At 36.7% G+C, this 21,083-nt stretch overlaps 1 protein-coding gene across 9 annotated transcripts in view; it reads left to right on the plus strand.

Annotated features, from left to right (window-relative positions):
* The window catches only part of UNC79 (unc-79 homolog, NALCN channel complex subunit), an 85,381-nt gene that overhangs the window by 16,247 nt on the left and 48,051 nt on the right, over positions 1-21,083 (plus strand). For 7 of the 9 annotated variants that reach the window (XM_015865399.2, XM_015865402.2, XM_015865403.2 and 4 more), the window contains 22 exons: positions 507-599; positions 1,798-1,853; positions 2,263-2,392; positions 3,644-3,708; positions 4,410-4,498; positions 5,674-5,714; positions 6,927-6,955; positions 7,975-8,204; positions 8,498-8,669; positions 9,138-9,368; positions 11,205-11,395; positions 12,383-12,506; positions 13,168-13,308; positions 14,188-14,409; positions 14,850-15,077; positions 15,736-15,877; positions 16,279-16,358; positions 16,442-16,590; positions 17,733-17,890; positions 18,235-18,416; positions 18,869-19,070; positions 20,650-20,829. In XM_015865399.2, coding sequence (XP_015720885.1) covers positions 507-599; positions 1,798-1,853; positions 2,263-2,392; positions 3,644-3,708; positions 4,410-4,498; positions 5,674-5,714; positions 6,927-6,955; positions 7,975-8,204; positions 8,498-8,669; positions 9,138-9,368; positions 11,205-11,395; positions 12,383-12,506; positions 13,168-13,308; positions 14,188-14,409; positions 14,850-15,077; positions 15,736-15,877; positions 16,279-16,358; positions 16,442-16,590; positions 17,733-17,890; positions 18,235-18,416; positions 18,869-19,070; positions 20,650-20,829 — 3,135 coding nt within the window. Of the gene's footprint in view, positions 1-506; positions 600-1,797; positions 1,854-2,262; positions 2,393-3,643; positions 3,709-4,405; positions 4,499-5,673; positions 5,715-6,926; positions 6,956-7,974; positions 8,205-8,497; positions 8,670-9,137; positions 9,369-11,204; positions 11,396-12,382; positions 12,507-13,167; positions 13,309-14,187; positions 14,410-14,849; positions 15,078-15,735; positions 15,878-16,278; positions 16,359-16,441; positions 16,591-17,732; positions 17,891-18,234; positions 18,417-18,868; positions 19,071-20,649; positions 20,830-21,083 lie in introns of those variants that run through there. The other 2 variants (XM_015865405.2, XM_032444908.1) reach the window with 2 other exon arrangements.

Genomic DNA, 21,083 nt, shown 5'->3' on the forward strand with positions numbered 1-21,083 from the left:
TCCATTCTCCTTGATTCCTTGCTTTCTACTTCATCCTTGCCTTACCTACAACCTGAGTCCCAGGTGTGTGTGACCATAGGACTGACTCTGTTCTGATCAGTCTGTGGATTCTGAAGGAGAATGCCTGAGAAGATCACTGTCTTTGGTCATTGCAGCTCCGAGAAAGAAATATTACTGATCTAGGAGGACAGATACATGCTCTGTGAAATGATTCTATATTTCTCAACTCAAGTTCATATTGAAAGTTTCTTACAGTTATTTGTGAGATTCTTTTAAACATATTTATTTAGAGAGTCATCTCTCTCTTCCAGGGGATTAACCCCCACTAATATAAAATGTTTTTTGTTTTTGTTTTTTTTTAATGATGTGATACCTTAGGGTTTTTTACTTTTATTTATATTATTTGTATGAGTTGAAATCAGAATAATATGCTAATTTCCTTGTTATATGTTGATTTTTTTTTTAATCCTTTTTTTTTTTTAATCCTTTTTTTTTTTTTTTTTAAGTGGGCTCCTCAAAAAGGGAAGGTGTTCCAGCTCATGTCAATCTATCTGCATCATCAATGTTAATGATTGCAATGCAATACACGTCAAACCCAGGTATGTGTAAATGTGCAACTTGGTATGTGAGTCATGAAATTCTGTCTCAAGTGTGAACAAAGAAGCTCAGGTGATAGAAAAAAAATCTATCTTACTATCCAATACAGGATGAAAAATTAGTAATTTTAGTCAAAACTGGCATTTCTGAGCATCATGCTTCAAGTCATCATCATGCAGATACGAGATCTCAATGTGATGAAGAAATTGGTTTGGGTCTGGGATGAGAGACTGTTCTACTTTAGCTTGACATCAGGAAACAGTGTTAATTTATAGTATTGTATTTTATAGTAAAGTTTGGTTTCTGTTATGATTTGTATCCATCCAAGATGACAACTGATACTATTTCTTAAAGAAGACAGATAATGATGGCTACAGGCACAGAATAGAGCTCTTATTCAGTTGTAATTGGAAGTACCTAAGTTTAAATACGATTCTCTCTCACTGTGACACAGCCTCAGTTAATTCAGTACAGTCCACAACTAAAACAAAATTTTACCTGAGAGAGCTGTCATATTTCATACTAATAACCTATCTATCTCCTGTTTTGTACATACACTTAACTGGCAAGGTGGTGTATGTGAGGAGGAACTTCACACTGCACATAAGAATTGTTGCATCACACTAATGCAGCTGAGTGGTGAATAAAAACAGTAAACTTGTGCAACTTTTTTGCTAAAGTGTTACAGTTCTGCATGCGAGTTCATGTTCTATCCATTAGAAAAAAAAATGCCTCTGCGGTTTTCGGGAAGTCTGACAAATGTTAAGGGGATCCTTTGGCTTGGTGTTTAATATGGTTTCTACGCTCTTTGGTATACAAAGGAATTATGTGTTGTCATGTGTTGTTTCTGTCTCACAGTAAATGACAAAACACCCATTTACAGCTTTATATAGTGCCAGAGAAACAAACTTTAAGTGAATTAACAGGTATTCCTAAGCAAGATGTCTTAAAAAATGACCTCCATTAGTACCCTCATAGGGCTCATTATCTTACTGCATTGCTTCACAGAAAAAAGCTAGTAATATTTAAAGTCTGTTATTTTATGATAACTCTCAGGGCAATAATCCTTTGGCGAGGCTTTTAAAATAAAAGACAATTAAATTAAATGTAGAAAAGGCAAAAGAAATCGGTTAATTATATCACTTCTGTAACATAAGTTTCCATTTTTGTTTTACATCTATACTGTCTTTTCTCTCTCAGTGTATCACTGTCAGTTACTGGAATGCCTCATGAAATATAAACAAGAAGTATGGAAAGTAAGTTTGTGATGTTATATACTCTGTGGAGTACTACTGATCTTATCAGTTTCTGTAGTATTTAACTCTTCCAAGGACTCTGTAAATATCATCTTAGCTCAAATTTGATCTGGATCCAGTTATTTAGCTATATGACACCTCTTTGCCACAAGAATAGACAAAGGCTTCATTTGCTGTGTGTTAGTATGCCATCTGGGAGGGATCACAGCTGTTGGATAATCTGACCAAACTCAGAAGCCAGCTCTAGGCATATTTTTTAAGTTATCTAATCTACTTGTAAGAGATCAAAGAAAATAATTGGCAGGGCATTAAATGTACATATTTTATGTGTTCAAGTGTATTTGTGAAAACGAATAGTATGTGTGAAATTGTATTTTTTATCTTGCTCAATATATATTTCTTTCCTTAGGATTTGCTATATGTCATAGCCTATGGACCATCTCAAGTTAAACCTCCAGCAGTACAAATGTTATTTCACTATTGGCCTAATTTAAAACCCCCTGGGGCAATCAGTGAGTACAGAGGACTGCAGTACACAGGTCAGTGCAGCTATTTTTGTGTAAGGCAAAATGAAGTGTATAGTCAGCAGTGTGTTCATTGCATGTTTGCAGTTCTAAGATGTATTTTGAAATCCTTTTGTTTGGTGAGTTGGTGCTTTCATTGGTATATACAATATCACAATGTCTGCATTTGGAAAAGATCTTATTAAAAATTAAAAAAAATAATTATCATGGCTAGTGATTATATGGTGTTACTCCAAATACTAACTAAAGGGAACAGGAAGAGAAATAAGTACAGCATTTCAAATGGTCTGTGAAACTGCTTTCTTGGCCTCACAGTGCTTCTGGCTTACGTTTCTTTCAATTACTGCTTTGGTTGCTTTGATGTACCAGCTGCTATCAATACTGCTTTTGCTAAGGTTGTTTATCTGGTTGTTGTTGTCAAAAAGGCTTGGTGGTGTCTGGCGTGGTCAGTATAATGGGTAAGTGCTCAAGGTTGACAGTAGAGTGAAAGTAATCCTTGTCATACAGGAACGTATGACAAAATGCAACAATTTACATAATAAAAATGAAGGATAGAAGACCATCTAGACCAACTCAAGTTCATATTGAAAGTTTCTTACAGTTATTTGTGAGATTCTTTTAAACATTTGCCTTGTTTTTTCTGTTTATTTTTATTTTTTTAAAGAATTCTTATTGTACTCCTCTGTATCACTTCTCTTATGCAACCAGATTTAAAAATGCAGCACAGTATTCAATCTGACTACTTACTAACATGGGGCAGACTGGATTGGTTTTTCTTCTATGTAACTTTTCTGTTACTGTATCTCACAGTGAGCTGTGCATCTTCTTCAGTTGCATGGTACTTCGACATGAAGGCATTCCATAAAGCATCCAACTGATATTGCTTGAACCCACCTTTTGTTTACTTCTTGTCATTGCAAAACTAAGGCTCCTTCTGTGGCTAGAGTGTTTCTCCAGTGTTACAGCAATGTTTTCATTTAGCTTATGAATGTTTTTTGAATGTACTGGGGGGAAGGGGGAAGAATTATTAATTAATTCAAAACCTAGTGAAAATGGGAAGGATCTACAAAGGGAACATCCATGTCTTTCTTTTTCCTTTTCTTCATAGGTCATTTATTGTAGTTATTAGTCTACCTGAGGAATCACTTCTTTCATATTAATATAGTACTTATCCAAGAGGATCTTGGATTTTATTGATATCACTAGACACAAAGAAAATAAATAACTTCTGTCTGTTTATTAATCTGTTGTATTTTGGTTTTGCAGCCTGGAATCCTATTCACTGCCAGCATATTGAATGCCACAATGCAATTAACAAACCAGCTGTGAAGGTACTGCTATTTTGTCAGACGTCAAACCTGACTATCTGGAGGTGGGGGAGGCTGCACTTTGCCCCAGCTATAGGGCGTGGTGATGTTTAGGTGACTAAGAGCAGCTGGGTAGCTAAGAGAATAGAAAAACCTTTCAAGACTGAAGGATTTAGAGCTTTGTGAATGTTATGTCAGAATGCCTAAAGCAAGATGGAATATTTCCTCCAATAACTGTCAGAAAAGTCTTAATAAGTAACATTAGAATAGTTACAAAGCACTGCATCAAATTCTAAGCTGGCTTATAAATATTTTCCTGAACATATGTGTTTGTGTAAATAAACTTTTACATTACCTTGTCCTAAACAATTCTCTCAGTGACTGTTTGGAAGAAACAAAAAGTCTGTTGTGACTATGCAAAGTTAATGAATGTGAATGTGTAACACAAAATGTACTTGTCTTTCAGAGAATGAAAATTCTCATATTGGAACACAAATTGTTCTTTTCCCATAGACTCTCATTTTCAGATACGTTCCTGTCTTTGTTAGAAATACTTCAAGATCTTTGACTGCCAGATCCTTAGTACCATCTTTGGGAATACTTAAAGCTCTCAACAGTTATCAAGGCTGTGCTGTATAGGTTGTCTCTGCATTAACACATTGAACATTTTCTCAGTGAACTTTCATGGACAGATGAGTTAATTATTTTCCTTCCCCGTGTTTCAGATGTGCATTGACCCATCCTTGTCTGTGGCTTTGGGTGATAAACCACCTCCTCTATATCTTTGTGAAGAATGCAGCCAGAGAATTGCAGGGTAGGTATACTGAGAGATGGAAAATGATCAGGCACGGTCAGTTAAACTCCATAGTTCAGAAGAATCTGTTATAGAAGACTGTTATGCTTTTTCTTTTCCTGTATGATTAGCATATAATTTGTATAGTTAACTCTTGAAGTATAGAGAGCACAATGCAACACAGTGAACAAGGATTACAGAAACTTATCCAAATGATTTGCACTTGCATTTAAATGGGTCAGTAGTGAGTTTTGAAGTTAAGATCATTGAATGACTAGAGCGTGGGATATATTGACAGTGGCTGGGGAACCTTACTAACTTACAAGCTTTTTCTTAGGAAACATTTTTTTCTCCTCATCCTCTTAATGTTATTAATGCAGGATATTACAATTAAAGATCTTTTGCAGAGACTTGGTTACTTTTCTGTAGCATATATTTCAGATTGTTCTCTAATATGTACTGAGAAGCAGCAAGGTTTGAAATTGAAACTCATCCAGGTTTGTCCAGTACATTAAAAGAATATATCCTGAGAGGAATTAACCTCATTCAGCTCAGTTTTTTAAAATTGATTTTTAAATTGTTTTTTTGGTGCTATATCTATTAATGACTTCCAATCGTTACTTCAAACAGACAAAGTTACAGTTAGTTCAGAAGCTCCATGTTTTTGTTTTTGTTTTGTCCTCAGTTTAACAGCCACCTTTATATCACACCAGCTGCCAGAAAAAGCAATTAAATCTTGTAGAAGCCATCTCAGTTTTTAAGGCATTGATTTAAAGCTTCAGGTCAAAATAATTTGATTTCGTAGACCCATAGCTTCTGAGGAGACTCACAGTAAGCGGTGCTAGTACAATGTTTTTCCATATCTGCTTGTTGCTCTTATCTTGCTATCACGTCTTAGCCTTCAGACTTCCAGAGCACACACTATTTTCATTTGATAAATTAGTGACTTATAAGTAATTTTTTGAAAGCTTTGAACATGATGTACCATTATCAGAGCGGTGATTTGCAGTAAGTTAGGGACAGCAAAGGGAGGCAAAATCAAGCAGCCTGCTGTTTAAGAAACTGTACTTGTAAAAACACTGCTTCAGACTAATGTCAATGCTTCCACATTAATTTAGATAACTTTTCTCAGTGCAAAAATAAATGCATACATAAATAAAGAAATGGAAATCTAATTAGATATACAATTTTTATAGGGATCACAGTGAATGGTTGATTGATGTTCTTCTACCACAAGGTAAGAGGCATTTTAAGGGTAGGTAAAAACTAGTTATAATTGTACAACCCTATGTTTATTTTTTTTTCTGCATACTGTGTTACTTAAAGTGCTGCCTTCTATTTTTAAAAAGTATTGTAGGATTTTAAAGTAGCTTGTACTTCATGCTGCTAAATGTCTTTCAAGTACTATAGAGCATTAACTACTTAATACTTGAAATTATATGCAGCTCTTTATTTGTGAGGAAACAGAGGTAATTGAACAGATTTTAAATTCTCTAAGCATATATTATTGAAGCCAAGTTTTTAAAATGTATTTTGGCCAAGAAGAGGAGCTCGTTCTTCTGATAACCTGGCTCTGATTTTAAAGCTTTAAAAGCTTCTGAAAATCTATTCAGGAACAGGAAGCTGTAAAGAACTTCAGAAATGGACATATTTTTCAATCCAGTTGTGGTCTGTTGGCCAAAGAATACGTGTGGTATTCTACTATCACCCAGAAATCAGGCTAAGCTTATTGGTGGACTGCGTAAACTTTCCTGAGTTTACAAGGACAATCGCATATCCTCTAAAATACTGTTTCAAGGACAAAATTCCCTTTCCCTTTGTTCAGCAGATTGGAAATTCTTTGCCTGTGGATATTTTTCTTGCTGTTTCCTTACAGTTACAATCTAACACAGGCGACAAAATGTATCATTTATTTTAAGAGATTGTTTATTTTTTTGTTTGTTTATTTGAAGGGAGTCAGGGATTCAGAAGCCTCTGAATCAGATAACGGGGTGAAAGACTGAAAGGTACTGCTTACAGGTTGAATCTGCAAATATTTCTCTATGGAGTTAGGGATCGTGGATGTAGAGGCTACATTTACACTGCTAATCCAAATTCACTAATACTACCAGCTTTTGCAGACAATGTAATTGTATGAGCCCAGCCTCCCATAGTGTGCCAGTTGCATTAGTATACCAACAGGCCTTCTGTTGCAAATCCTCCTATGAGGCAAAGTGGATAGGAGTGCAGCACTCTGTTATTTCACTTCTGTGTAGAAACAGCTAGTAAACACATGTATTCAGTGTCCTACCTCCAGAAATCGGAGAGACTTAGAGATTCAAGTAGTATCTGGAAGCACAAGTTTAGCCTCAGAGAGTTCCTTGCAGCTATTCCATTTTCCCATGGTTGCCATATTATATCAGAAGAATCATCATTCTGTGTTGATGTTTTGTATGCCTTCCCCTTACAGCTGAAATTTCTGCTATATGTCAGAAGAAGGTAAGATTAAGTCATTTCTGTGATGAGGCATGATTTGGTGTTGTATGTAATGTCATTCCATTAGTGTGTGGTGCATCGTTTTTGGTACCATTCCAAGTTTTCACAGTTTGTCCATGAATGCATCTGTTGGAAATGGGAATGATTTAGAAGCAAGATTTCTTTTTGTTTGAACAGTTGATATTTGACTGGAGTTGTAGGCTTTTATTCAAGATGTAATGGGCAAGGCAATCTCATTATGCAATTGAGTGGATTTTTTATTCTATATCTGCTTATGAAGTAAATAAAGACAAATATTATTATTATTTCTTATCTTGAGTGTTTTATATCTTCTTGTTTTCCAGAAGTTCCAGATTAATCTTAAATTGGACCTGTAAAAAGTGAATTGATTTAAATATATGGACTGATAGTATTCAGTGGTCTAAAAAATTGCTGACAAGAAGAATCTGCTTGCAAAACCTACCAGCTAGTGTGTTTTAATAACAGTTTAGTAATGAAGGATAAAATGTATAACATATGCTAGATCTTGCGTGATAAATAAAGCTTTTCTCTTGGCTGGATTACCAGAGTGCAAAAATGAAGGTACTGCACACCTCAGGGGTTTGGACAACTACATATGATAAGCCAGATTCACGCATAGAAAAACTGATGTGGCATCATTGATTACATACCTAAGAATGTGTTAGTTTGCTACATGTAAAACTTGAAGGGATGTTTTGAAGTGTTAACAAGGGTTAAGAGAACTACTGTAAGTTTTAGAGATTTCTCCAAGCTGATGACTTAAATGTTGGTTTGTCCTGCTCCAAAAGAAGAGCAACTGTGACATTTAAGTCCAGACCTGAACTTATGTTCTTGAAAGCACAGTAACTCTTGGCATCAGGAGTTTGTACACGTCTGTTCTTGTGCATAGAGATTGGCAAACAACCAACACTTGAGCCAGCTCTCCAGTATGGACTCTCATCACAGTTTTCAGTTCCGCTGCCTTATACTTATGGCCTAATAAGATTCTTTTTATCTTCCAGAACTGTAGTTCACATGTCAGAAGAGCTGTGGTTACATGCTTCTCAGCGGGATGCTGTGGTCGCCATGGCAACAGGCCAGTGCGCTATTGCAAAAGATGCCATTCAAATCATCACAGCAGTGAAGTCGGGGCAGCAGCAGAAACCCATCTTTACCAGACCTCACCACCCCCTATCAATACACGGGAGTGTGGGGCAGAGGAGCTTGTGTGTACTGTAGAAGCTGTGATCAGGTAATATTGTACTTATACAGCATCTATATATAAAGCAGGATCAAGCTTTTGTGTAAACACTGCCTGCATAACTCATGGGTACTGAACTCCTGTTGCTTTGGTTCAGTACCAATCAACTGTGAGTGTTGTCCTCACAGAAGAACTCAGCCTTGAATCCTAGAACTAAATTTTATTTTATTACTGTCTCTGGGAAAATGTTGACATCAGATGCCTTAATCTCTAATCACTGTTTATCAGATATCTGTATCCAGTGCAGGAAAGCTGTCTTCACTGCTTGCAAACTTGTTTTATAGCTTGCTGAAAGAAGCGGAGTTCCATGCTGAGCAGAGGGAGCATGAACTCAACCGCAGGAGGCAGATGGGTCTTTCCTCTTCCCATCACTCCCTGGACAACACAGACTTTGATAATAAAGATGATGACAAACACGATCAACGCCTCCTAAGCCAATTTGGTATCTGGTTCTTGGTAAGAAGTTCTTGTTCTTTTATTTCTGAAGGGGTAGGCTTACAGTGCAAACATTGTTTATAAAATAAAAGAAAGTTTAGAGGGAAAAAAAAAACTCTTGGTTTGGTTTAATCTTTTTAATTTCTATGTTATATATATTTACATTTGAGTCATATATTTTATTGGACATTAGATTACCTTTTGAAAAGAGAAATGATTTTAATGTTCAAAACAGAATGTTTCAGTTTGTCACAGCATTGTTTTGATTCTTTTCAGTGTTAAAAAAGAGAAAAAAAATGCTTACTCTTTTCCTCTTATTGTTATTTTCTGGTTGTGGAAATATAACCTGTGCCAAATTCAAAACTGATCATCTGGGTTGCCTTATATTTATTCTGCATCCATTTATCTCTGAGAATATGCAAAATACAGTGGACAAATACTTTCATTTCTACAATGAAAGGTGATAAACTTTGTATTTCTGTCTTGCAGGTGAGCCTTTGCACTCCCAGTGAGAATACACCCACAGAGAGTTTAGCAAGGCTGGTTAGCATGGTATTCCAGTGGTTTCACTCTACAGCTTACATGATGGATGATGAAGTTGGTAGCCTGGTTGAAAAGCTCAAACCCCAGTTTGTTACCAAGTGGTTGAAGACAGTTTGTGATGTCCGGTTTGATGTCATGGTTATGTGCCTCCTTCCTAAACCAATGGAGTTTGCCAGGGTAAGAATAATTCATCTGAAGGTTTATTTAGTTGCCACAGACATTAAAGTAAACTGTATAAAGACTATTTCCCATTCAACCCTATCAGAAGAGAAGAAATCCCATTGTTAAAGGACTAGTAGAGTTCAGGATTTTTTCCTCTTCATAGCTTTTCAAGTTCTACTTTGCCAGAAATGGGGAATAATTTACAGCAATATGAGGACAAAGTGAAAGAATATTATAGAGATTGAAAGATACTGTGCATTTTCAATAGCTGCATGTCTTCATTATGTGCTAAAGCATACATTACAGAAATAAGGTGTCACTTGCCAGCTTTCAGATATGACCTTCTTTACTAGTCTGCTTTGCTGTTACGTTTCTGACTTGACTCAGGTGACTCATCTGCCATGGTTTGCATTATTGTTAATGGCTAGAGAGAGACTTATCTGCAAGGTCACTAGGGGGGCATCAGTGAGACCCCTTGCTTGAATAACTCCCTGAAGGAGCCTTCCTCACTTTCTGCCCTTTAATTATGAAACAGAACTTGCCTTAATGAGTAGTTGAAGGCAGGCATCAAAATTAGACACATGAATATTCATCTATAGAAAATGAAACATCAGGATTAAAATAGGAATTTTATGTTTGTGAGGGGTGTAAGGCAGACTTTTTTTGCATTTATCACTGCCGGCTGTACTCATTCTTTTGTAAACTTTGGAGATGACTTTTATTTTATGATCTTCCTAAGTATAACATCAGATGGACAAGTTCATTTTAATTCCTACAATTTAGTGGTTAGTGTAGGAAGTGTCATCTGGACTTGATACACTATACCATCAGGTATGACGTGCATCTGTGGATTTTTCATAACCTTATATTTAGAATTTGCTATACATGTGCAGACCACCTTGTATATAACTATGAACCATCTCTTTGAAGGTAGACCTTGACTGTGAGAGGATTGGAGGGCAGCTGAGGGAATGTGAGAGGTGAATGAATTTACTGGGTGTTAGAAATGAAGAGATCTGGGCTTTGAGGTTAAAGAGGAAAGGAAGGGTTGAACCTTATGCTGTAGTCTGTTGTGGACTTTTTTCTTGGATCTTCTTGGACCTTGTCTTGGGTCCAGCTCTTTTCAAACTTCTGTAAACCCCACTGCAATGCTGAGAAAGAGTTTAGCAGCTTAACAGAGTTGCAAGGGTTCACTAGAACAATAAGAAAAAACAGCCATGAAATTAGCTGTGATGATAGAGTTAAAAATATTTTGCTGGCTGAGAGTACCATTAGTTGCTGCCAAAACAGCAGGCATCTCTACGACAATTAAGGAACAGCAGTTGTGAGCTGAGGTTGGTTAGAATAATTAGTTTCCATAGACAAATTATTTATTTACTTGGATGTATGCTTTTGCCTCCCATAACACAGAAGTTTCAGTCAAATAAATAAAAGCAAAACAAGTAAATAAAAATCTAAAGAGCCAAAGATCTGGTTTAGACCAAGCTTTCCAAAATAAAGATCCTGCACTGTAGCTGGTGGCCCAGAGCAAGTAATTGAAGATATAAGTTTGAGCAAACAAATATGTTCTTCATTGAGAAATGTAATCAGTGGGATATTCTGTGCCTGACCTGGAAGTGAGCACAATTATTCTAAATCTTGGACAGTCCTTTTTTAAACTATGGCTCAAATGAGTGAGAAAAAAGCAATTCAGTCACCATGGCTGAATTCTAAGTTGGGGCTGATGGATGCTCATGAATAGCTCTCATGATTTCTTGGCTCCAATACACTGAGCAAATTGGTGCTTGTGCTGGACCAGTTATATGGACTAGAAGTAATGGTCATCAGTATAATTCCTGAAAATACCCACAGGTTGGTGGATACTGGGACAAATCGTGTAGTGCTGTGACCCAGTTAAAAGAAGGCCTGAATCGAATCCTTTGCTTGATTCCATACAATGTAATAAACCAGGCAGTGTGGGAATGTATAATGCCAGAGTGGTTGGAAGCTATAAGGACAGAAGTTCCTGATAACCAATTGAAAGAATTCCGGGAAGTATTAAGGTATGTAGACATTTGTAGAAACCATTTTATTATTAGATATGTTGATTGTTGAGGGATATCAGTGAAATAAAATGTTGGAAATGAATGAAGAAGTCTTTCAGCCTGCTTTCCTTTGTGCAGTAGACAGTAGTGAGTGAATACTTCTGAATTTTTCATGAATTATATTTAGTCAAGAGCACTTAACCTTTGGGAAAGTTTCGTTTTATTGCTCTTTGTATCCTTGAATCAGCTTTGTTGAGCAAAGCACACTTTCAGTGACTTCGTATAGCATGGTGGAAAAAGCTTCATTTTCCTCCTGGTTGAGGATTAGTAAAGCTGGCACTGAAAAATATTTGATTTATGTTGATTTAACTGCTATCTACTGCTGTTGAACAAAGAAAGTACCAGAATAAGAATGGTGACTGTTGGAGTCGTAATTGTATATTAGCTGTATGCCATTGACAGCAAAATTTCACATTGTCTGGCTCTAACACTAACTTTATTAGTATATTAATATTATTTATATTTGTACAAACTGATGAAACATGTTTAGTGAGAACAGGAAATGGTGGAGTGTTGAGATGAAATTTTTCTATGCACTGAATAGTGAAATCAAACTGGTCATAATATATGATGCAGATTCTTAAAGTGTATCACTAAATTCACTGTGCTGAGGCACTAGAACAGCTTGCCCAGAGAAGTTATGGAGGTGTTCAAGGCCAGGCTGGATGGGGCCACAGGCAGCCTGATCCTAGTGTAGAGGGTGGCAAACCTACCCACAACAGGGGAGTTAGAACTACCTGGTCAATTATTCTATGATAAGACTCATTCAGAATGGGTGGCATCAGCAGTGTAGCTCAACCCCCCTGGAGAATGAGGATGGCAGTAAAATTCGAGAAGCATCACAAGTGCCAATTGTGAGATTGCCTTACTAGTCTTCTGTTATACCTTGCCATGACAACATGTCATAATAACTCAGTTATGCTCTACTGTTGTCCTACTTTTCAGCAAAATGTTTGACATTGAACTTTGCCCTCTGCCTTTCTCCATGGAAGAGATGTTTGGCTTCATCAGCTGTCGATTCACAGGGTATCCAGCCTCTGTGCAAGAGCAAGCATTGCTTTGGCTGCATGTAAGTGTCTTCTTTTAATAAGTCAGCAAAGGCCATTTTACCTGAGTAATCGTGTATCCAGAATTTTCAAGTAAAGTATGATTCTTGTAGATTTGTCTTCCTCCTAGTAACAGTTATGACAAGTTCAGATGAACTCACACTAGGTGACAAAGTAGGTGATGATATTCTCACAGCGATATGCAGGTAACCAATTCTGTCAGTATACTGGCATCTATAGGCAGTGTGTCTGAATTCTTAGAATAAATACAGGAATTCTAATTTAGGTCATAATCAAGATATTAAAAATACTTGTATGAATAACTATTTACTATTTATGCTTCGCAGAAGCATTTTGTAGAACAGCTTCACATAACCGTTCTGTGCATAAAACTGATCTCAATGTTCACCAAGCGCCATGTGATCAAATATTTTGAAAATATACTTTTTTTGGCATTTTTTTTGAATATACTTGTTTTGCCTTGATTTGAATAGAAACCTAAATTCACAGCTTACTTCACTGTATTCCAAAAATAAATGCATGCAACTTGCGGATTTGAGGATCATGTGGTAAATATGCTTATAGAGTAGCTGGTATTTTTGTTCAATCTTGAAACAATCTTGAAACTTATGTTGTTGTGTTTTTATTTTTTGTTTTTTTTTTTTACTCATTGTCTTTCCTCAGGTGTTATCTGAACTTGACATTGTTGTTCCTCTTCAGTTACTGATCAGCATGTTTTCTGATGGAGTTAATTCTGTGAAGGAATTAGCAAATCAAAGAAAATCTAGAGTCAGTGAACTGGCAGGAAATGTTGCAGCTCGGAGGGTAATGGTTATTTCTCCTGCATGGTTTATTTATTTACTTACTTACTGCTTAGAACTGTTATGTTAGTAGAACACGTGAAGAGTTAAAGCCATTTTTCAGTATGTCAACATTTGTTTGGAACTCCAATACAAATTTTGAGAGTGAAAGAAAATTGACGTGACTTCTTCAGTTAATACCTGTCTGGCACATGTTCAGTGTAAAGATAATGCAGGTAGGGAATAACTGCAGTTTTTCATCAGAGAACTCAGATATTTTTTGAGAGTTTGTCATGCTATCTTTTCCAACTGTTTTCCTTCTTTCCATTTGGTTTTAATGTCTGTTACCAATGTTTACTATGGACAGCTGGTCACCCAGAGTGAATTTTTTTTTTTATTCTCATATAAGTTTGATGGGATAGGATGTTTTGGGGGGATGACAGAACATATATGTATATATATATTTTGGCCTGTATTTTTCCCCCTCCAAGAAATGTAGAAATTTCTGTAAAGGAAATCGTTGAAAGGGGCCTATGGTGCTGTGAACACAAGTTCATACAGAAATGCACATCTTACTGTTCTTATGCCTATTTCATTTACAGCTACCCATATTCTTGGTATTGCCATAGTTATGCTGTTGTCTTGATATCCTCTCTTAGCTTCCTGCTATTGAAGCTGATATCCCTGAATCATGGGGCAGGCCATTGTAACGTGATGGCTGCTTTATTACTTGCACCAATTTTCTGTTTTGTTTATGATGATGCAGGTTAAAAAATAAATAAAAGCTACCAAAAGGAATAGTAATGCTGTTAAAATTCTTGACATTTTCCCCAGTCTCATTTAGAATAAGATTGTTTAAATGCTTAGTATTCATGTGAGCCATGTTTACTTTATATGTTTTCAGGTAAGCGTTGCTTCTGATCCTGGGCGCAGAGTTCAGCACAACATGCTGAGTCCTTTCCCAAGCCCCTTCCAGAGCCCATTTCGAAGTCCTATACGTAGTCCTTTTCACAGTCCCTTCAAGAACTTTGGGCATCCTAGTGGAAAGGCAATTGACTTTGACTGTGAGGATGATGAAATGAATCTTAATTGCTTCATTTTGATGTTCGACCTCATCTTGAAGCAGGTACTCGTGGAAGAAAAATATCCATATTAAGGGACACTGAAGTTCTGTAGTTACTTTTTTTTCTCTCTAATCCTGTATCAAGACTCTTTCTGATGAGGGACTATGACAAAATATAAGGCATATAAATTTTACTACAGCTTTCATGTGCCTTTACCCATATAAGAGGTAAGGGTTCATGGTCAATGAAAAGAAGGTAGACACATCGACATTATGTTGGATATCTCATATGAGTAAAATGAGCTTTCCTTTGGAGATATGCTTTTTCTACAGGCTGGAAGAAGTTTGTTGACACGCTTAGATTAGATGAATAATTTTTGGTTAGCTAAAGTTATACATTGAGAATTCAGATCCAACTGTTCTGAGTTATTTACCTTCAAAAGAGCATTTAGTGCTGCGGTTTCTAAAGAAATTTTAAATCCTTACTCTTGTCACTTTTTCAGATGGAACTACAGGATGATGGTGTCACCCTGGGCTTAGAGAATAGCATTTCAAAAGATATAATATCCATCATAAACAATGTGTTCCAGGCACCCTGGGGTGGTTCTCACACATGTCAGAAAGATGAAAAAGCAGTTGAATGTGGTCTGTGTCAGTCCAGCATTCTGTGTTACCAGCTGGGTTTTGAGCTGCTGGAACAGCTTGCTCCTAAAGAAGAAATCAGGCTAGTGGTAAGTACAAGAGGGTATGCTGAAACTCTTCTTCGTTATGCTCATTACATTGTGCATAAGGGATCAAAGCTGCACTGACCTTTGGTGTGGAACATTCAGGAAGTTAAAGCAAAAATGCCACTGAACTTAAAATCTCCTAAGGTTGAATTTATTCAGAGGACACAGGGAAGATGCACTATTCCTTCAGTGTGAACTCTTCTCCTTGTCAATGCTACCCACTTTGGAAGTACATTCCTATGATACTGTTTTAAATTAAATAGGAAACATTAATACTTAGTACTTTCCATCTTCCTTTAAAGGCTAAGAGTAGATACTTTCAAATGATTAATTCTTGCTTGATTGTTGAAAATGCTCAGAATAGAAGACACATTTGGTGGATCCAGAGGCCTGGGGATACTCCTCAGCTCCAGTATGCAGCCATTAAGTGTGATCACTTAAATCCATGTCTGAAACATTATCTTATTGTCAGAATGCAGTTCCTGATGCAGGATTTTAGATGTGCAGATAATTTGAATACTCAAGTTTATATGTAAGCTAGACAATTTCTGCCTCATTTGGGCTCAGCTTATCCACACAAAATGTTAATCACAGCAAGATATGGCCTAATGTATTTAGAAAAAATATCAAGAAATGAATTTAACTTATTATGTTCTTAAAGGAGCCCACAGATAACCTTGAGGATAGTCTTCTGTATACTAGACCTGAGTTTATTATAGGAACTGAAGGAGAAGAGGAAGACAAATCAGCACCAAAACATGGAGAAAACCCAGGGAATCACACAGAGACCACGGAAAATACTGGTAGGTTTGGTGAGAAGACTGAGTATTTACATTAGGCCTTGAAAGAAATATTTCGTTCATGCAGAATACAAGGTTTTGAAGCAGTTTTTCAGGAACAACAATACATAGTCACTTTCCTTCTCATATATTTAATTCTTTCAGCATATCAACAGAAGACTGTATTGTGTTAGTAGTAGGTGTTTCTGACTCAAAAAATGTTGGAAGAGATCTTGGCTTTGTGAAAATACCAAGTAACAGAAACAGTGGAGACCAAATTCTGTGCAGCTGTAACTTTACTGATGTCAGTGTTACTATTGCAAGAATTAATTTGCTTCTGATTATTTTAACATTCTTAAGTTTCACTTTGAATCCAAAAATGAGAGTACTTTAACAACAGTTTATGTAACTTACATTTTTAACAGCGATAAAGAATGATACAGAAAGAAAATTTTGTTATCAGCAACTTCCAGTTACCTTGAAGCTCATATACACTATACTGCAGGTAAAATTATTTACTTGTTGTTTAGCTTGAATTTTCACTTAAGTGGTTCTGCTGTGTTGAGAGTAGTGCATCTGCTTACACAGGAAATGTCAAGATTTGAAGAACCAGACATTCTTTTTAACATGCTGAACTGTCTGAAGATTCTTTGTCTTCATGGAGAATGCCTGTATATAGCAAAAAAGGACCATCCACAATTTCTTGCTTATATTCAAGATCACATGTTGATTTCAAGGTAGGCTTTTATCACACATTTTATCTTCATACTTATTTGATTCCCAAATGTACATTCATTGTGACTGTAAAGAATTCGCTGGTTTAATTGGGAGAATTTAAGAAGTGTGTTAGAGAACTGTGGAAAGATTAAGAAGCTGTGTAAATATTCTACTAATGTGCCCTTATGAGACTGCATGTAGAACCGAGATATCCTGCATTGTCCAGTTCCATATGTACTTGAATATCTTTAGTTGTATCAGAGGTGAACATGCAGCTGGGCAAAAGACAAAGTAAATTGATTTTAAGTGGGTTTTTGTTTGTTTGTATTTTCTCCCAGAGAAATGGGAAAGTATTGGGATATAGTAAAACATTGGTAAGCATTTCATATTGCCCTGCATCTGCTTGGAAGCAAGTTCTGGTGTTGCTCAGTTCACTATACTTTATCTGTTTGACATGCTATACTTAAAGAGAGAGAGGATTCAAATTCCAGTGGTTGTCTGAGTCCTCCTTCAGGCCATAACAACACTATAAAAGTGGTAGTGAAACATTTCAACAAGAAGAGAACGAAGTGTTGTGCAGGGACCATATATGAGACCACCCAACCCACTGTTGAAATCAGGGCGTGTAGTCTAAGTATTAATAACTCTCATACTGATGGCCCGAATTGATTTAAAATGGAGTGTACAATTCACTTAATTTCAGAGTTATTTCTTTTTTATTTTATCACAAGAAGGCTTTTTACAAGGAAAACCTTATCAAAAAAATATAATTTTTGCAGAAAGAATTTTACAGCTCAGTTATTTGTGGATGCACATGATTCATGATGGCAGGACAGTTCACACGGCTCATGTGCTCCTGCTCGTTTACAGCAAAGATCATTCCTTGGCTGTTGTGCTTTGAATAAGTTAAAGTTTTGTTAAATCTCAAGTATTTCAACATAAGGAATATCTAGACCTGGATTTTCAAGAAAAAATGTTGAAGACTTCCAAGCAGATCTATTCACATATAAGCAATAAGTAGAGTTCACACGAAGGTCTATGGCAACTTATAGAGATTCTAATGAAAAGTGCATTCCCACTAACAATACAGTGTGGACATTTCAAAGAAAAGATGTCAAGAGAAATCTCCTATAAACAATCTTCATATTTTTGGACTTTCCAGCTTATGGGGAGTTGTGAAGTCTGAGTTCTCTCAGCTTTCTTCCCTGGCAGTCCCACTTGTTCTTCATGCACTTTCACTTCCTCATGGAGCTGACATTTTCTGGACAATTATAAACAGCAATTTCAACAGCAAAGATTGGAAGATGAGGTTTGAAGCAGGTATGCCTGGAAAAAATACTGTTTGATCTTTGTTGCTTTCCTGAAGAGGTAGAGCTTTTTCTGCTTTAAGTGAAGAGACATGTAATGGAAGATTATCTTTTTGCTGGTTTGAAGAGCTTGGGAGATAGTTTGGTGCAAAACAATGGCACTAGAATAAGCGAGAACACAAAGCATTCAGGAAAAACAAAACAAAACCAAAATTACAATATCCCAGCTATTTTTTGTTGTAACTTTCTAGAATGTGCTTATTTCTTGGACAGGTGTATTACTCAGAACACAAAAGACATAAAGAAACCATTGCCTAAGTTAATATTCCTATTTTCTTTCTCTGGGGGCTGCTACAGTGGAGAAGGTGGCAGTATTGTGCAGATTTTTGGATATCCACTCTGTGACAAAAAACCACCTACTGAAGTATTCTTTGGCTCATGCATTCTGCTGTTTCCTGACTGCTGTGGAAGATGTCAATCCAGCAGTAGCTACAAGAGCTGGGTTATTACTTGACACCATCAAGAGACCAGCTTTACAGGTAGTTTCATTATATGGAAAAATGCATTCAAACAAAATCTGGATTTTGACCCAGTGTTCGGAGTGCTTCAGGTGTACAGTGTCAGAGTCATTGCTTGTACTTCTTCAAACAAACCACGCATTTTTGAATCAAATGTGTAGTAGGGCAGAACATTTGCCCATGCTTTTGTATTCCTCAAAACATTTGAAATTTCTCCTTTCTAAATATAATTTGTTTATCTCCATACCTACCTAACACTTCCAGTGAAAGTTGATACATTAGTTGTCATTTAAAGGAGTAGCAAAAAAGGAACTAAGCCTTTATCCTATACAAATTGTCAGAAATAAAGTGTCTTGACCTCCTATTGCTTTAAAAATAATTTAAAAAAAAAATTAATATATATATATATATATATGCTTATAGTCTTCACATCTCAGTACTGTTTCGTTGTTGTTGTTTTTTTTCCTCCTTAGGGTCTTTGTCTCTGCCTTGATTTCCAGTTTGACACAGTTGTCAAGGACAGGCCCACAATTCTCAGTAAGCTTTTGCTACTTCATTTTCTAAAAGCGGATATTCCAGCTTTGAGCTGGGAGTTCTTTGTGAATCGCTTTGAGACCTTGTCTCTGGAAGCACAGCTTCATCTGGACTGCAACAAAGAATTCCCTTTCCCAACAAGTAAGCAGAGTCCAAATCAATCTGACCAGCTTTTATGAGCTTCTGGAATTTCAGCTACTTGGAAGGGTCTAAGAGAGGTGTGGGCCTCACTTGTCTAAGCTATCTGAAACTTAAATAATCTTTTAGGCTAGAAGAGAATAATTCAAAGTGAGCACTTTTTGACTGCCTCAATATAGCCAAGGCTATATTTCATTGTACCTTTGGGATTTGTATTTTATTCTCACTAGGATTTGATTGCCAATCTTGGCAATTTTTTAAACATGGTCTGTTTCTATGGCCACTCAACTGCAAACTGCATTATCCCATTGAGTTCTTCTGTGTATGTTTTTATGCTAACAGCATGCTAATCTCAAAGGCCTATGTCATGCCTGACACTGTTCTTTAATTGTCTGTACAGGGATAGCTATAGGAGTTGCATGGTCCTTAACAATAAATAATGCATTGAGGCACAGCACAGGAAGTACATGAACTCTCAGACAGTGCTTGGTTAGCTGTTTGCGAACTGATAAACACAACTGTTTGTAAATATTTCTCCTGTCTATACATTATTTGCCTCTCTCCATTCACTGGTGGGAGCTAAAAATAATTCATGCATTACTGTTTAGTATGTTGAATAATTAAAAACTTCCTTAATCATGTGGTGGACTGTGAGGCACGTCTTTTTCCATCTGATTTGCCTGAAGGAGGTTGGGAACAGCTGTTTGGACAGCATGTGTCCCTTAACAGCCTAATGCCTTCTCCTCCACTTGCATGAAGGCCTAAAAAAGCCCCGGTGCTGCTACTGCATTCATGTAATGAACATAGGTAGAATTGCAGAAGTATTTTTTATCTTTGTATGTGAGTAGCTTGATGCAAAGTAGGAGGCTGAGGCCTGAGAAGAGAATCTCAGCACTAGTTTCTATCATCTCTAGCTGCAGATGTGGACTTAAAACATATTTTTTTAAGATTCTCTTGAGCCTCTCTCTGTCTTCTGAAAGACATAAGTGGTGCAAGAGATGGGGTCACTGGATTTAGTCACTTACATAATAAACCTCTGTGTTTGAATGCACAATAGATGTAAGTATAGAAAAGTTAGTGACTTCATTCAGACATGCAATGGTGCTGCTGATAATAAGACTATAAAAGCATAATTACCCTCCCAGAATTTTGGAGAAACTATCCAGGATGATAAGTGTAGGCAGAACACGAGATTAGTCTGAGGAAAAACTGTATACCACATTTGGTAAGACTGCACTAAAATGTGATCCATACTTAGGAGATTTCTGCTATTTTAAATAGGGAGCTCCTCATATTCCTTTAGCCTGAAATTTAGATTTTTGGTCCAAGAGTCTTTTCCCAATCTCTGAAAGAAAAAAGAAGGGACATAATTACTTTTAAACACAGTTAAACTCTTTGGGGTTTTATGGGTTTCAGAATGAGAGCATGCAAACGAGTTCCTTGCAGATGGACCCCTTGAACCCATATGAATCTTTCTTGACTTCAGTGGGACTGGGGGCCCAGTTGCATTTGGCACTTGGCAGCACTAGGGCCTCACCATGCTGTGGAATGAATCCTAACTTGGTCAATTGCATTTGCAAAGCTATCACTGCTGTCCGGACAAATGTCGCCAACCTCAGTGATGCAGCAATGTGGAAGATCAAGAGGGCTCGTTTCGCACGTAATCGTCAGAAGAGTGTGCGTTCCCTGAGGGACAGTGTGAAGGGACCAGTGGAGTCAAAGAGAGCGCTCTCCCTTCCAGAAACCTTAACCACCAAAATTCGTTGAGTATCTGTTTATGTTTTTGTCTCCCTTAGGGTGGTATCCTATTGTTGGGTACACAACAGAGTTGTCAATATCTATCCAAATAGGATAGCAAAACTAGGTTTTCTGATCAATTTGGGCAGTATTCAGATATTATTAGTGAGTTTGACGAGGAATATTGACAAACATTATATCTATGCTCTGTTTAAGATAACAGAAAAAATAACACTCCAAAACTAGTTTGTGGATGCATCTTAATTTTCAGATGTGGTT

Source organism: Coturnix japonica, chromosome 5 (genome assembly GCF_001577835.2).
Source record: "Coturnix japonica isolate 7356 chromosome 5, Coturnix japonica 2.1, whole genome shotgun sequence".
NCBI lineage: Eukaryota > Metazoa > Chordata > Aves > Galliformes > Phasianidae > Coturnix > Coturnix japonica.